This window comes from Heptranchias perlo, chromosome 16, assembly GCF_035084215.1.
Source record: "Heptranchias perlo isolate sHepPer1 chromosome 16, sHepPer1.hap1, whole genome shotgun sequence".
NCBI classification, from domain to species: Eukaryota; Metazoa; Chordata; class Chondrichthyes; order Hexanchiformes; family Hexanchidae; genus Heptranchias; species Heptranchias perlo.
The window spans coordinates 30,107,923-30,126,293 of record NC_090340.1 but is presented as its reverse complement, the minus strand read 5'-3'; the positions used below and the strand labels follow the sequence as shown (position 1 = coordinate 30,126,293).

Here is an 18,371-nt window from a genome sequence, read left to right as displayed (position 1 = left end):
AAACTGAGTTTTTAGAATGTTTGGAACGTGTGGATGACTTAAGAAAGTCGAGGAATGTGTGAACAGGTGTCAGCGAGGTCAGACAGGTTCAGGAAGAAAAGGTTACTTTCTAATAGACACCCCAGTGGCTTGGCACAAGTCAGTTATGATTAAGCACAAACAATACAATAATCACAAGTAGAAGGACCTGTTCTTATGTTGGCAATTCTGCAGCAAAAAACAATGCTTTACTTATTGATTGTAAATAATTAACTAAGGTACTGGTTGATGGAAAAGCAAGGAAAATAATGTCACTTGTAATCCTACAAACGCAGCAGGACATTTTGAGTTGCTGCAAAATGGTTTTATCTTTACAGTGATGTAAATATGCAGGATAACCACAGCCAAACTGGCAGGCAGACCAATGCTTCCAGATTCAGTGAGAGACTCACGTATAAGATTGCAATCACCCGCCTTCAGGCCTTACGATTGCAATCTCACATATGTACGTATACATCACTTGTTGGTTATTTCTGGCATTTCACTTGTTTTTTTCTGTCTATCTTTTTAAATGACCGTTCCAATATCCCAACAGAGCTATACATAGGTGTCAGCAGAGCTGGGTACATTTGCCATGTCCTGCACAGTGCCATGCATCAATATCTTCAAAAAATAAAAAGCACTAAAGTTATTAACCCATTGAAAACCACATTGATACCAGATGTAAGCAAGTTTAGGGCTCAACTAGATAGGTTAATGATGATGTGACGTTAACTTGATGATGCCATTAAATATGGCAGTGAATAATTAGTATCCATCTTGGAACCTTTAAAATTTCCTGGTCCAGACTCAAACAAAGTAAGACATTTATATTTCTTAATCAGTACACCCTCCTCTGAAATTATACAAGTGTATTATTATACCCAAGATATTATATACTATGATTAGGCCTATTTTATCTGTTTTTATTTTCAATATTTTAATATAGCCAGGTAATGCATTTATCAAATGCATATAATTTTACAGGACACCAGTCTGAATATGTAACATGCGAAAATCAGTATGAAACTGCGGTTTTAAAGTTAATTTTTATTGCAATTTTTATTTCAGAAGTTATGAATTAATATATAATTCGAAAAATGATTCAAAACTGTAGCTTTAGGAAATGTTTTTCACGGTGTTTCAAGTTTCCTTTAATATCACTGGAAATTCAGACATGGAGCTCAGTGTAATGGGTTGATTTTGCAATGGCGGCGGGTTGGCAGTGGGGGGGATGAAGGTGCACGTGACAAACCCGCATGAACGAAACTCACTGTTTCCAACGCGATCACATGTTAATTGATGTCAATTAATGTCTTCTCCGGGTTTCACGCCCAGCAGCCAGCCTGAAGATTGGGTGGGGGGGAAAGGGGAAGATCGGGGGGGGGGAGAGGGGAAGATCGGGGGGGGGGAGAGGGGAAGATCGGGGGGGGGGGGGAGAGGGGAAGATCGGGGGGGGGGAGAGGGGAAGATCGGGGTGGGGGAGAGGGGAAGATCGGGGGGGAGAGAAGAAGATGGGGAGGGAGAGGGGAAGATCGGGAGGAAGAAGGGTAGATGGGGAGGGAGAGGGGAAGATCAGGGTGGGGGAAAGGGAAGATCGGGGTGGGGAAAAGGGAAGATCGGGGGGAGAGGGGAAGATCAGGGTGGGGGAAAGGGAAGATCGGGAGGGAGAGAGAAAGATCGGGGGGAGAGGGGAAGATCGGGAGGATAGCGGGGGGGGTGAAGAGGGGGACATCGGGGGTTGAAGAGGGGGACATCAGGAGAATGAAGAGGGGGACATCGGGGGGTGAAGAGGGGGAGATCAGAGAGGGAGACATTGGACATTGGAGCAGGGTGCAAAGGTAGGTTCATTTTGTGTTTTCACTTCCATCTATGGATTTTTATTTAATTTATTTAGTTTCTTGTTCCCTGATCCAGCCCTTCACGTATGGTTTCACCAGGCGTGATTCAGAGGTGGTGGGCAAACCACCCAGTTAAGTTAAAAATCGTTCTGATGACTTACTCTGTCACAGGTAAATTGCCTTAAGAACCTCAATGAGGTACATTTGGCTCTTTAACTGTCACCCTGCCGACTTTAATTGCTGGTGGGACTTCTGTTTTCGGGTTGCCCGCGCGCACACAGGTGGATTCCTGGGAAACTCGGAAGTCGGCGGGTTGGAGCCGGCTTCCGAACCTGAACGGGATTTCTGCGATTTTTGGAGCCCCCACCCCCAACGCACCTGCAATTGCCTCTTAAAATCACCCCCACAGTCTCAGAGCAGTAGCTGCAGTTTTAAATACCCTTAAGCAACTTAATTAGATCATTGACATCCACAAAACTATTGTGTTTTGGGTTTGTGTGGGAAAACCTAATTCCAGATGAGGGTCACCCAACATCCAATTGATGACCCTCTGGGAATAATTGTTTAAGAAAATCTTTTCACCTTTATAGGCTTCTTTATTGTGGGAGTTAGCCTATGAAATTGAGCACAAAGGTGTGCAGCCTAGGCAATTCTGTCCTTCATCTACAGAACTCCAAAGATGCATCGTGCCTCCATTTAGGGTTTGTGGATATATTATTGAGCTGAGGATTGACCCTCTATTACATTTTTGAGTTTTATGCTCGATGTTCCATTCAAATTCAGGGTCACTAACCATTCCCTAAACAGATCTCATATGAATCAGACTGTGCTTTCACCTGCGGAGTATCTAGGTAAATAATAGCAAGCCCCAGCGGTCAAACAGAGAACCCTTGCTACTGTACTCCAGGTACTGGAATGTACCCTACACCACCATGTGATTCTCCTCATCTTCAATAGGCAGATTGAAAATACACTCTTTCAGACCGAGGCTTAGATTACAAACCAACAGATCATTTATTTAACATTGAAAAGGTAAGTGAATAGTATTCAGTGCAAAACAGTGTATTTACAGTCATTAATAAGTGTTGTTACCCCTCGTGATATGTATCCAGAAAAGTAAAGACACATCACCCTGAGCTAACTCTTAACATACACTGAACTTTGAAAACTCATTCTCATTTCTTATATGGTGAACCACTATCATAGAGTCAACCTAGCCCAGTCATTCTGCTGACTATGGATTGTAAACTGACTTCTGATGTAAACTCAGTCGCAGAAGTATTGTTCCAAATCTTAAAATAGTGTACTGGTACAAAGCCCATTAACAAAAAAAGACCCCTGCATTTTCCTTTAACTATATTAAATGGGTAACTGTTCTTTGTCAATTATGTAGGATGAATTAAAGTCAATGGGATCGAGTATCGGGCGAGGAGTATAAGGGGCGGGGAGTATATTGGCCGGGGAGTATATCGGGCGGGGAGTATATTGGGCGGCCGATTCAATGCTGCCTGTTATGCACTACCACCCGAGACGGATTTCTACCCCACAGAGTTACCCCTTGTGGTTCTTTTCTATCCTGCAAACATCCTGGCACGTGATAGGGGCTTAATGTGAATTGATGGTGATGCATCTTCAAGATTGCAAGTAGAAGGTGAAACCATCCACATACAATGGCAACAATCAGACCATGCATGCTAAGGACTTATAGGGTTATGGCTGTCTCTGCCTTTCTGAGATGCAAAAATTAATCAGACCAAAATGTAAATTATTTTCCAGCTTGCAGAAAGGAGCTAGCAATAATTGGTCTTACTGTGTGTGTACTGTGACTAGTAATAAGGAATTAAGATCAATAATCAAATACAGACAAAAATACCTTTTTGTTACACCCTCCCAATACCATTTTCATTGCTTTCAGTTGTTTGTCATGTTAAATAGAAAAACAATCCATAAATGAAACTATCAAAAGGACTTATCTTCAGAACATTGAAACTGAACAGCAATCCACTCAGATTGTCATTTGCCATTTATGGGAATTAATGCTAATTATTGTCTGTGGGCATTCTTCATTTTAAAGATGATCACTCCAGAAGGCTAAACAGATCAATGAAGGAGGCCATTTTATTATGCTGGGCCCTGAGCCCCCCTGCATACTATAGACTGGAGTATTCTTATAGTGCGTTCTAAGTCTGATACTGTTGGGAGCAATCCTTCAGATGCTGGTAAATTCAGCACCAATGTTAAAATCTGCCAATTTAGCAGTCATTGGGAATGAATCTAATCAGCATTTGGCAGTTATTGTCATTCAGTATTGCTGAGTTTTGATTGGATGTCTTTATATTTCTTCAAGCATAAGTGACTGTGTCATCATAGCAGATGATTTGTCAGAGAATGGTAGATGGATGATTTCTGATAATTTGGTAAAACTGCCAGAAAATCTCTCACCTTCTACTTGCAATCTTGAAGATGCATCACCATCAATTCACATTAAGCCCCTATCACATGCCAGGATGTTTGCAGGATAGAAAAGAACCACAAAGGGTAACTCTGTGGGGTAGAAATCCATCTCGGGTGGTAGTGCATAACAAGCAGTATTGAATCGGCCGCTCAATATACTCCCCGCCCGATATACTCCCCGGCTGATATGCACCCCGCCCGATATACTCCCCGGCCAATATACTCCCCGCCCTTTATACTCCTCGCCCGATACTCGATCCCATTGACTTTAATAGAACTGAATATCGGGCGGGACATACAACAAGCGCCCGATGCAAATTTGTCCATTTTGCGCTACTGCCCAAACTCTGTGATTCTTCAGCTTAACTCTCAGCCATTACCAGGTGATGCAGCAAAATTGTTGGGTGTTCTAAAAAGCATTAAAATATCTTCCAAGTCATATTTGCACATTTGTGAATAAATTCTGTAGCCTGGCAGGAAGTTCTGATAGATCTGAAGTCAGTAGTGGGGAAGGAAGATGATTACTTTTCCAACATTTATTCTTGCAGACCCTCAGGTTCCTGATGATCATTTTACAAAAATATTACAGTGTAGCTTTAAACATCTACTGTCGAAAACTAAACACGGCCTAAAATGTATGGGAACAATGCAGCTGCGACTCTATTTAAGTAATTATTGAATTCTGTTGCACAGCTAGTTATTATTCACAGCTAACGTATACTGAAAAAGATTCACCACCTTTCCAGAACATATGCAGCCCACAGCTTCTGATATAGAACTCTGAGGTATGACTGACCTGGACTGATAAAAGAAGGGCTATACATTGATTTTAATGTGAGCAAATCTTAAGCTGGGTTTTCCTGTGCATATACAGAGGAATTGCTGTGGTATATAGGCACCATATTCTAGATCTGAATCAGGAGAGTTTAGCCTGGAAATGATGAATGAATGCTTAACATGTTCACATCTAATTTTTTGACCAGTTTTTAATGGAGGCATTAACCCATTTAACCATTTAATGCCTCGGTTAAAATAGAAGGCAGTGGAATTTGATATGAATATATTAAGCATTCATACAATCATTTTGCAGGGTTTAATTTCCAGGCTTTTGTTTCCTGTCTACAGTCAGGTAATTGACACAGTAATGACAGGTCAGAAGTTGAGGAACACAGTGCAATAGCAGCCTTTCAATTTTTAAAAAATATTACTCTTAAGCAAATACTGTTAAAAGTGTGCGTAGTGATCCTAATTGCCAAAAAATGTAGCTGCACAGAAGTCAGTAACACTCCTGGTAATATGTTTGGATTAAGTGACAACAAGGGTGCTGTAGGATTGGATATATTACATAGTAATAGCAGGAAGTTGTGTACAGTCCATTCAATGAATTGTGGTGGATGTATTTCATGTGTAGTAAAGTACTTGTATTTGCTAGTTCAGTAATGGATCGGTTGCAGGACAGGCTATGAATCATGCTAATGAGGCAGAAACCTCTGTGAGTTGTAAGTGGAAACCACCTGTTTTTCCATTGAAATGTATACAGAATGAACATGTTTCTCAGCAAATTTCCTTTTAATCAAATGTTCTCATTAGCTGGAATTCTAGTAACTATATTCAGAATTTACTGGGGCAAAACTGATTAACGCTCCTGTGAAATGCCTTGGGACGTTTCACTACGTTATTGGTGCTATATAAATGCAAGTTGTTGTTGTTGATGGTTTCCATTTCATTTCTGCTATTTCCAGTCCTTGAGTTTTGACTATAATAATTTAGCAAGATTACTTTAGTGTTTAGTGTTGCTGCAATCCTATATAGACTATACTTATTGAAATAACATCGCACCAGCATTGTTAACACAAAACAAGTGGAAAAGCATTCCCTTTTAGTTTCTTTTTGAATTCATTGTAGTAACAGGTGATGGGATCATCAAGAAAAATGCCATATAAAATACTGCTTGATCAATTTGAAGACATCAGTGTTCAAAGCCTTGTCTCACTGTGTTGCCCTGATTACTGTTGGCTTTCTGGATTCATTTTTTTCATCAGAGTGATCTATTCGTGAGAAATGTTAGCTACATGGCTCAGAATTATCACTTCTCAGCCAGAAATGCAGCTAACAGGAAACTGATTTTCCATTATGCATTGTAAATCAAGAAAATGACAGAAATGAAGTGCTTTCCTTGGATTTGGCTCTCATTGTATGATCCATTAGAATTTATATCTGGAAAAAAATGATTTTCTAACCCTGTCATATGTGTACAGTTACACTTCATGCTGTCTATTTTGTTAGCTGCGAGGAGGGTAATGTATATGCTGTGCCCCATCAGTTTATCCATGATACTTAGCTCTCATCTCAGATGTTTAATTCATTTTCTCATGTTCTATTTATAGTTTAAGGTTACTCACCCACTCACTTTTAAATCTTCCTGAGTCATGTGCCACTTCAAAGGCAGGCAGCCAACCTGATCTCAGGTCCCTATCAAAAGGCATTTGGAAATTGTGGAAGAGCACCTAGGTTCATCTTTCTTCACTGCCTAAGGGGAAGTCATTTGACCCACCGGGCTGGCTCTCTGAAAGCTATCCACTTAGTCCCATTCCCTTGCCCATATCCATACCCTTTTAAATGTTTCTTTTTCAAATATTTATCCACTTCCCTTTTAAAAGTTATTTTGGATTCTGCTTCCATCACTGTTTCTGGGGCGGTATTTCAGGTCTTAATGCACTGTAAAAAAAATTCTCCTAACTTCTCCCTTTGTCCTTTTAGTGATGATCTTAAATTTATTCTCTCTAATTACTGACCACTGGAAATAGTTTTTCCTGATTTACATTATAAAAACTTCTCATAATTTAGAGCACTTCTATCAGATCTCCTCTTAACCTTCTTTGTTCTCATGAAAAGAAGTCCAGTTTCTCTAGTCTCTCTTCATAACTGATATCATTTTCGTGAATCTCTTCTGCACCCTCTCCATGGTCTTGATATCCTTCCTAAAATTAGGTGTGCAAAATTGGACACATTAGCTGGAAACTTTCAACTTTGGCAGGGGCGTAAAATGGGTGATGGTGGATCAGCCACCCATTATACACACTGCCTGATTTTCCTTTCCATTAAAGTCAATAGAAAGAAAAATCGGACGGAGTGTGTAACAATCTGATAGCGCCTGTTTTAGGCCCCTGCCAAAGATGAAAGTTTTGCCCAGTATTCTAACTATGATTTGATTAGGTTTAGTTTGTGTGTATACTCTATACTCCTATTTATAAAACCTAGGATCCCACATGGCTTTTTTTACAACTTTTTTTTTTATATTCGTTCACGGGATGTGGGCGTCGCTGGCAAGGCCGGCATTTATTGCCCATCCCTAATTGCCCTCGAGAAGGTGGCGGTGAGCCGCCTTCTTGAACCGCTGCAGTCCGTGTGGTGACGGTTCTCCCACAATGCTGTTAGGAAGGGAGTTCCAGCGACAATGAAGGAACGGCGATATATTTCCAAGTCGGGATGGTGTGTGACTTGGAGGGGAACGTGCAGGTGGTGTTGTTCCCATGCGCCTGCTGCCCTTGTCCTTCTAGGTGGTAGAGGTCGCGGGTTTGGGAGGTGCTGTCGAAGAAGCCTTGGCGAGTTGCTGCAGTGCATCCTGTGGATGGTGCACACTGCAGCCACAGTGCGCCGGTGGTGAAGGGAGTGAATGTTTAGGGTGGTGGATGGGGTGCCAATCAAGCGGGCTGCTTTATCTTGGATGGTGTGGAGCTTCTTGAGTGTTGTTGGAGCTGCACTCATCCAGGCAAGTGGAGAGTATTCCATCACACTCCTGACTTCTGCCTTGTAGATAGTGGAAAGGCTTTGGGGAGTCAGGAGGTGAGTCACTCGCCGCAGAATACCCAGCCTCTGACCTGCTCTCGTAGCCACAGTATTTATATGGCTGGTCCAGTTAAGTTTCTGGTCAATGGTGACCCCCAGGATGTTGATGGTGTGGGATTCGGCGATGGTAATGCCGTTGAATGTCAAGGGGCGGTGGTTAGACTCTCTCTTGTTGGAGATGGTCATTGCCTGGCACTTATCTGGCGCGAATGTTACTTGCCACTTATGAGCCCAAGCCTGGATGTTGTCCAGGTCTTGCTGCATGCAGGCTCGGACTGCTTCATTATCTGAGGGGTTGCGAATGGAACTGAACACTGTGCAGTCATCAGCGAACATCCCCATTGCTGACCTTATGATGGAGGGAAGGTCATTGATGAAGCAGCTGAAGATGGTTGGGCCAAGGACACTGCCCTGAGGAACTCCTGCAGCAATGCCCTGGGGCTGAGATGACTGGCCTCCAACAACCACTACCATCTTCCTTTGTGCCAGGTATGACTCCAGCCACTGGAGAGTTTTCCCCCTGATTCCCATTGACTTCAATTTTACTAGGGCTCCTTGGTGCCACACTCGGTCAAATGCTGCCTTGATGTCAAGGGCAGTCACTCTCACCTCACCTCTGGAATTCAGCTCTTTTGTCCATGTTTGGACCAAGGCTGTAATGAGGTCTGGAGCCGAGTGGTCTTGGCGGAACCCAAACTGAGCATCGGTGAGCAGGTTATTGGTGAGTAAGTGCCGCTTGATAGCACTGTCGACGACACCTTCCATCACTTTGCTGATGATTGAGAGTAGACTGATGGGGCGGTAATTGGCCGGATTGGATTTGTCCTGCTTTTTGTGGACAGGACATACCTGGGCAATTTTCCACATTGTCGGGTAGATGCCAGTGTTGTAGCTGTACTGGAACAGCTTGGCTAGAAGCGCAGCTAGTTCTGGAGCACAAGTCTTCAGCACTACAGCTGGGATGTTGTCGGGGCCCATAGCCTTTGCTGTATCCAGTGCAGTCAGCCGTTTCTTGATATCACGTGGAGTGAATCGAATTGGCCGAAGACTGGCTTCCGTGATGGTGGGGATATCGGGAGGAGGCTGAGATGGATTATCCACTCGGCACTTCTGGCTGAAGATGGTTGCAAACGCTTCAGCCTTGTCTTTTGCACTCACGTGCTGGACTCCGCCATCATTGAGAATGGGGATGTTTGCAGAGCCTCCTCTTCCCGTTAGTTGTTTAATTGTCCACCACCATTCACGACTGGAATGGTGGTGGACAATTAAAGATTTGTGTATTTGAACCCTTAAGTCCAGACCATCCATATATACTGCGAAGAGCAATGGCCCCACCACTGTTTACTTCCCTCCAGTCTGAAAAACCACTACTTTTGTCTTCTGTCCTTTAGCCAACTTTCTACCCATGCTGCCATACTCCCTTTAGCACCATGTGTCTTACTTTTATCAACATGCATCTTATGCAGCCCCTTATCAAAAATATTACAGGCGTGAATGAATGTCTAACCACTCTGTGGTACAGTGAATATTGCTCCAAAATGCTGCTTCATCAAGATTTTGTTTTATTTAACTTTCCTGCCAATTTCTATCTCTGATTTTTCTCCATTTATCCTCCTCTCCTGAGTGCAGTGGTCATGCTAGGCTTTGGTTCCACAGGGAGTGACAGTCCTTTGGTATTTGTCCAAGTGGTCATTGATATTGTGTAAGCTTGAACAATAAATGTTGGTGGGCTAGTCAGTCAATTTTCAGTTCCATCTTGAATCCTACGAACCTTTAATTTAGCCATAAATCTTATATTAGGGGCTTTATTAAAAGCTTTCCAAAAGCCAAGCTTTTTTTTATTATTTGTTCTCTGGATGTGGATAACATTGGCAAGGCCACATTTATTGCCCATCTCTACAATTGAGTGGTCTGCTAGACCTATTCAGAGGGATCGTACAGTTAACTGTAGTGTCTGGAGTCACATGTAGGCCAGCCTGAATAGAATGTCAGATCCCTGCCCTGAAGGACATTAGTGAATCAGTTGGACTTTTATGGTCACCTTTTTTTGGTGCTAGCTCACAAATGATCAAATTTATTGAATTGAATTTCACAACTTGTCATGGTGGGATTACAACTCACAACACCTGGATTGCTGGGCCAGTACCATAACTATTATAGTATCATACCTCTGATTATGCCACCTTGACCCTTATCCAGTAATTCTATTACATTTCGAAAGAATTCCACCAGATTTGTTAGGCACAATCTGCCTTTCATGAATCCATGTTGGTTTAAAGTTCTTGAATTGCTTTCTTTGTAATATCGTCAATATTTTCCTGCCATAAATGTCAAGCTAAAAGATGTAAAATTGACAAGATTATATGTCTGACTTTTATTATATTCATATTCATTGTCATCTAATTATCTGACATTTCCCCTCCGTTTAATGAGCTCAGAAAAGTTTTTCCACTGCACCCTTGCTTCTAAACCTATTTTTTTGTACTCCTGGATAATCTTTTGACCTGGTACTTTATGAATATTCCAATTTCCTATATCCTCCACATACTCAGGCGCAGCGCCCCTGCACCCCCAGTTAAGTTATTTGTTAGAATTACAAATATTCCAGTCACTGAATGACTCCTCTTGCTGACAAAGATGTTTCTTGGCAACTGACAAGAGCAGCGTAATGTTCTCTAATTTATTGCATTTCCCATGTCTGGCTAATTTCAGAATAGCGACAGTTCTGTAGGAAATCTCCTATTACCGTTAGCCAAATTATACTCTTAAAGCACTGATCATACTTTTAGCCACACAGTGTATGCATGCAGTCCAGGTCACAGTGACCCAACCTGAATGTGATACCCCAGGGTTCATGCAGCAGACTGCTGGGACATATTGAATTACCAGCTTCATTGGTGAGTTCCAAAGCTGGAGAGTTCCACGTAGAGCAGGAGGACCTGAAGAGGGGAGAAAATAACAAAAGATGTGGATTTTTTTTTCTTTTAAAAACCCAGCCTGATATATGTATTGACTTTTGATTTTCAGCTGCAATCAGCATGAGATTTGGATGGGGTATTTTTACTAACCTGACTTATATCTCCTGCTTTGCTGCCGTGGGAAAATCCATGGGCTTTTTAACTTCAAAATCTGTTTGGAATTAATGATTTACCAATTCAGCTGTAAATTTACCATTCAAGTATAAAAGGGGTATTATACAGATAAGGAATCCCACTGACTTATCAACTACATTTTACATTTTATTTTCCGTATGTCAATTTTTGGTAAAAATTACTGGTTTTACAGTTATGAATCATGGGTTGCACGAAGAATTTAATTATGTTCTTGCCGTGTTCAAAAGTCTTATAGAATAAGCCTATGTTAAAATGTTTGTGTCTATTTTTAAAGGACAGTGAGGTTTATATGATACTTTACACATCATAAATTTAATCCTTTGGGGGAATTGTTTTTCTTCACGTTTTGCTTTAAAGTTTCACATTTCTGGAAATAGGTTTATTTTGGCCCTTTTATTTCTGCTAACAAGCACAAAAGACTGACACCTGGGAAAATAATATTTGAAAAATCGCTGGCAGTACATTTGCATTCTTTCCATGTTAGTTCATTATGTGCTTTAGATCTAACTGAAACAGATTTACTGAAGCACAAACTATAAAGTGTAGAATACATTTGTAGTCAGTGTCTACTGTTGACTTTAAAAATAACCTTGCCCATTTCATTACAAAATGTAAATAGTGTTGCATGGCATAGCTAGCAAGGTATATTCACGTGTTTAATAGCTTAATAATAATTTTTATTTTTAAGTTAATTCACTCATAGCTCCTTTTGGTCATTAAAACAAATGGAAATGTGTATCCGAGTGTACAATTTTGGGATGTGCATAATTTCTTTGTGAATGTTTTTATGGTGATATTCTCATTACAGTAACAAATAACATAATAAGTAACAACGTTCTGTGTATGACTGTAAGAGAGTAAGAATAAAGAAATGTAAAAGCAAGAATTGTCATTCACTCAATCCAGTTTTCGCCATCATCTAGAATCATTGACAACTTATTTGCTGGTTTGTTTTTTATTTGAGTGTCATCCTTTTTTCTCTTTTTTTTTGGGTCGTGTATTACACATCTTCTCAGCTGAGAAGCTGGATGGTTTTTTAGTTACAACTAATGCTACCGTGCCTCTGATAATGACACTCAGAAAGTGGCATTAGAGACTATATGAAAATGGTCCAGAATAGATTCTGATTTCCTCTCTCTCCAGTACTGCATGAAAACCTTGGCTTTCAGACCAGACTTCACAGAAACCCCCATCTTACCAAACTGTCAGGCTGTTCGCCCAGAAAAACACAGAATTCTGGCTCCCAGCCCAAGATAGTTGTTGAGATTACCATTAAGCATCAACAGCATTATCATAGTGGTCATGATGATGATTCAGTACGTAAATGCACCATGTAGCGTAATACAGAGCCAAGCAAATCAGATCTCTGGTCTGTACTAAGTTAAATGATCTCAGCTGGAACATCATTAGTTACAATTAGCTCAGCATCCCCTGACAATGGAGGGGAAAATCGTCTAGGGTTCCAATTCTTGATCCCTAGCTTTTGATCCCTGTGGAAAATGTGCATGTATGGATATTGAATGAGAACAGCATTAGGCTCAGCTGCGATAGTCCCTGCAGTCAACTAGCCTGCCAACACTCTGCTCAGGATTTCATAAGAAAATGCCCGTTTCAGTGAGGTAGTGGAGCACCACTACTGCTTGTGAAACAGTAGCCCATTATGAGCTGTTGCCTTCTGGAGAGAAGGAATAAGGAAGTAAGTTGAAGTATTGGAGGGAGGAAAGCTGTCATGTGTTAATAGTAGCCTGCTTCTCAAAGGCATTTTTCACTATGGTCAATTGGAAGAGATTTGCTTTGAGGTGTCAGGAACAAGACCCCACTGCCTGTGCTATTCCTATTGCTTGTCCTACCTGCAGTGCTTACTCAGTGAAGTGTTACATTCCAGCACTATTACTCTACATGCAGCAGTCATCTTAGTTTTCCATCTCGCAGGGAAAGAAACTCTGGAGATGAACACCCAATTGTGTTCATCTTTATGAAGAGATCTGGATGCTGTGACCTAGTTTAAGCCCTCTAGTCCCAGCCTGAATCTTGACTCTGATTCTGCATAAGCTCTTGAATATTTCCTTTGCGCCTGTACCTGTACTGACTTGAAAAACTACCATTCTAGTGCAGGAGTGTAAGATAGCTCAAAATTCTTATCACCGATTCACCCCTTGATGTAAGTAGTGTCTAAATTCCACTGAGCTCAGTGGATAACAATTCTAAAGAAAAATTAAAACCAGCTCTGACACAGAAAGCAATTCCATCTTTTTATCCATTTCCAAATAGATCTTTGTCTAGATATCAGAAGAGTTCTCTGCTACAATGTAGGCAAACTCACAGGGGTCAATTTTAGGATGGCCGAGCGGGTGCGTTCAATGCGGAGGTGGGGGGGGGGGGGAGTTCCTAAAATTGGGGAATCCTGGAGCGGGTCCGGAGCCCGGCTCCAACCCGCCCACTTCCAGGTTCCCCAATGACACGAATTGGTGCGCGCGCAGCCCCTGCATGCGGGACTCCCACCGGCAATTAAAGCCGGCGGTATGACAGTTTAGATAGTTAGCGAGGTACTTGAGGTTGTCGACAGACCTCATTAGGAAGAGATTTTAGCAGGGATGTGATTTTGGACTCTCCTCAGCGTGTTTCCCATGCTGTGGGAAACACTTCCTGTTGTTGCAGATATGTTTCAGTCAGCAGCCATTGGGAGATGCAGAGGATTCCTTGACAGTTGGGGGGAATACCTCATTCATTGCAGCAGGGCACTCTGACACCTCAGACAAAGTTTTGCCTGCCACACCGTTGTCTCCACACTCAAAATTATTACATCATACCCTAAACTCTGCTGTCCAAACACATTTACCTACTTTCTAGACCCCCTCACACTCACACCTTCAGGAGTGGGGGGGGTTTCCATAGCTACATTCATCACTCTATTGGAGGACAAGCAACATCATCAGCCTCGCCAGGCACGCCGTGCATCTCCTTCACGTGGAGTTACACAACATAGTGCTGCGCAACAGGCACCTGCACAAAGTAGTCGTGCAACTACACATACACCCACTGTAGGGTGACCCAATGGGTGGCATCAAGGGTGTACATAGAGAACCTCATGAAAGGGCATTATTGCACAAGCCAGTCAAGAATGGCCAAGACGTGACAGTAGTGGTGACAATATAATATGTAATGTGAGTTGATCAGAAATCAAATATAAGTAAAACCCATGACAAACCCTCAAACACCCTTGTGCATCCCCTTCATGCTCACGACACATTTGCCTTACGCTTCCTACTACAAATATGTGATGCATGCCCTGTGGCTGCAGCACAGGTAGTGGCAGGTTGAGTGAGGCTGACCGTGAAAGAGATGCATGAGAGGGTGAGTATGAGACAGAGCCATGAGATTGAATGAGGATTGGGTTGAGTGGTAGTGGTGGGATGAGTACTGGAGAGGTGAGGAAGTGCAGGTAAGATGAGGATGAGAGATCAGTGGGTGTGAGGAGTGATGTGATAGAGTAGTGTTGGCGGTGCAGAAGGAGATCTGGGGTGGGGGCGGTGATGTGGCAGTCGGAGTGTAGGGGAATGAGTAAGAGTACTCACTTCGGCTGACCTGGTTAGGTCATTGAAGCGCCTCCTGCACTGTATGCAGGTGCATGATATGTTGGTGGTGCTGGTGACCTCCTCTGTCACCTCGAGCCAGGCCTTCGTGGTGGCAGAGGCATGCCACTTCCTCCTGTCCGCCGGGTGGAAGACTTCCCTCCTCCTCCTCCTCCTCCTCACCCCATCCAGTAAGACCTGGAGTGGGGCATCATTAAACCTGGGCTATTTTCTGCAGCATCAGTCAGTGGAGGACTGCCCCTTTAAATAGGGCTCCTCCAGCTGACAGCCTATGATGCGGGTGCGCAGTCCGCCCGCTGCGCAGCTTTCCAGCGCGAAACCCGGAAGCCTAGGTAAGTGGCTTCAATTTACTTACGATCATATGCCAAACCCACCGATTTCACTGGGCGCATTACCCACGTGCCCAGTCGACCCCCCGCTGCCAACCCGCCTCCCTCCTAATATCGGGCCTACACTGTCAGAAGGACTCTGGTAGTTTAATGTTGTATGGGTCTGGGACTCTGGCACATGTCACTAAGTAAGGAAAGCACATTGGTGTTAGACTGAATCCTGCATTGTTACATGATAGCACAGGAAGACTACTCCCAAGCAGGTTCTAATACATGGGCCAATTTGAAACAAGTGGTTTATGTGATATCCACAAGATAACTGCGAAATGGAGCAATGTTGCTACAAAGAGAGGCTGAACACTAGAGATGGGAGAAAGATCGGCTATCCAACAAAAAGCATTTTCTTGTATCTTGTCCAAGAATGTGACAGAGATGTTAGAAGAACCACTTCAGATATGTGAGCATTATTCAAGCCTTAAACTTATTTAGAGAATAACAAATGAAGAATAAAGGTAGATTGTTGACCATTAGGGTTGGTGATGCCCAATATTTGAATCAAATTATCCTCCACATAACTGCACACCACCCTCCTCTCCATTGGCTCGATATTTTGACACATGAAGAGCATTCCTTAGTGTTTGAGTTTGTACGTCAATCAAATGAATAATTTGTTATGTTTTAGGTTACTAGAATCCAAAGTTTAATGAATCTGCTTCTCAGTTTTTAATTTGTCGTTATAGTTAATATTCTGTTATTGCCAGTTCTCTTTAAGGTGCACTGTGCCTGATGCTGTATTTGTCCCTGTAGATTTATAGGAGTGTACTGTTAAAAGCTCGTAGAAGACGAACTTCTGGCAGCAGTGACAGTAGTGGTCGCCAGGGCTCACCAACTGAGACAAGCAGAGATAGGAGTAAGTATCTCAAACTTGTTTTTTTCCTATTTACAGACCAGGGTGGGTAGTGTGACAAACATTTTCTATTTATATTTTATGTTTATTCAAGATTGTGTTCTTTTATACACTGGCACCTTGCAGCTATTATATATGCTTTCAGATAAAATTACTTAAACTTGCCTGAAAACAAGGCAGGGTTTATATATTTTTACCGATTTTTAAATATTCTCCTGTCTTTGTCAAGGATGTGTACTCAGAAAATTTAGGCCATGAATGGCAATGAGCCTGCATATAACTACTCTGCCGCACTGAGCTACCGCATTATCCTGTCCCATTTTAAGTCTCCCAGAATACATTTATTTTAATTAACCTTTTATAAGGAACTGTGGGTAGAATTCAACACCTGCATTTGTACTCATATAAAGTTAACTGTGAAAATTAGTTTCAAGAAGAATTAGGTCTATGCAGTTTTGTTTAAAGACATGAGTAATATAGCTGCCAAAAACATTAACAAGGTGATTGTAGGCACTGGCCCCTGGCTCCTTTCCTCATCTGTGCCTGGTACAAGTTCATAGCACCTAAGGCTTTTCCCAGATTTTGTTTATGCGCAAACATAGCAGAGAAAATTAAGCCTGATATTTTTTTTCTAATCTTTTTAAGCTGAAGTTTTTTACCTTTCCCACACTCCCCCCCCCCCTCCTTGTTTATTTCTTCCCCCATATTTTCCTGCACAGATTTTTTTCATATTGCTCGCTTTTGAAGCCAAATGGACAATGTCTTGTGCCAGACACCAGTGGGCACACTGGTAAGGAAGTAAGGAAGCCCAGTAAGGAAGACTCTTCTAATTTTTCCTATTTTCCCCCTGCAGAAAAATTCTTTATTTCCACATGGCACCTATCTGCAGGGCAGCAGATTGGTAACTGAGTGGAGTGGGTTGGGGGGATTTAACCAGAGTCCTCCCACTGCTCCAACTCACAGTGGTGCCATGTAACCAGGCCAGCATGTTTTGCAAGTTACGTATCTTCAGTTATTTTTGGTTGTAAATTGTATTTCAGTTGTAAATTGTGTTTTGCTTTATGCAGCGAGCAGAGACTCCAGTCCGAACATGAGATCTAACAGTACGCTTCCAGTACCCCAACCTAACAGTGCACCACCTACCCCAACTCGACTGGCTGGAGCCAACAGTGATATGGAAGAGGAGGAAAGAGGTGATCTCATTCAATTCTACAACAATATTTACATCAGAAGAGTCAAAGCATTTGCACTGAAATATTCCTCTTCAAACACTGATAATGTGGTAAGATGGAGGTTGCGGTATGAGAGTTTTCATTTTATGTGATACAATTTATTTTTTTATTGTGGATCATATAACTATGGCTGCACTGCGTTATTTTATTTTTAAGAAGCATTTAATATGGCATCAGGAGTTTCAAGCTAGCAAGCCAGAAGCAACATTTTGAACCTCATTATAAAACTTGTTTATTATGTTATCTCTATTATGAAGGTGCTGGGCCTAGCTTCCAATTTTTTTATGCTGTGCTATAGTGTAAACTTCATTACAAAACAAGCAATGTTTTTTCATGAAGACAGTGATCTATTTTTAAAATATTTATTTTGTTTTGCAAATATACAGTTACACAATCAGGTTACATCACATTGTTTGGTCAATGTGCATTATAGCTTGAGAACTGGTGTATAGTTGTGGGTGGCATTCAGGTAGCTGAAGCAGCTTGCCTTGTGTTTCCTGTGCTTGCCTAGAGTAGCTGGTGTTCAGGGCTGTTAGCCTGTTGGTTGTGTAATCTAACCCCTGTGCAAATTCTTCATTTGGGAAGGTTATCCCCTGGCCTTTACACTCTGGTGTTATATCTGTGTGGGAAAATTTGCCAGAGTAGCCCTCTGTTGTTGGCAGTAGACCAAGAACAGTAATAAGATCTGTTAGAATTTCTCCTGGTTCATTCTCAGTGGGTATAGGATTTTTACGTTCTCGTGATGATTTGGCTATGATGATTGCTGCTGTTTTTAAGTTTAAATTGTAGGACCGCAGTTCCCAGATTGTACCACCAGACAGTGCTGTAACGTTTACAATTCACAGGGATTACCTAGTGGGAAAACTGCAGAAACTAATATTACAACAAACGCACACAACTTAATTCACAGTTTGGAATGTTTGCAACACCCACACAAAACAAAACCCTGAATTTTCACTTTCTACCATTGCAAAAAATCTTAAAAATATGCATGGAGAGGGGCAGAGTGCTCAATAAGGTGAGAGAAATAGAAAC

The 18,371-nt window shown here is 42.0% G+C and overlaps 1 protein-coding gene across 1 annotated transcript in view; it reads left to right on the top strand.

The window, feature by feature from the left end:
- The window catches only part of rbl2 (retinoblastoma-like 2 (p130)), a 160,778-nt gene that overhangs the window by 130,167 nt on the left and 12,240 nt on the right, over positions 1-18,371 (top strand). The window contains exons 19-20 of the mRNA XM_067997885.1: positions 16,005-16,107; positions 17,172-17,386. Coding sequence (XP_067853986.1) covers positions 16,005-16,107; positions 17,172-17,386 — 318 coding nt within the window. The remainder of the gene's footprint in view (positions 1-16,004; positions 16,108-17,171; positions 17,387-18,371) is intronic.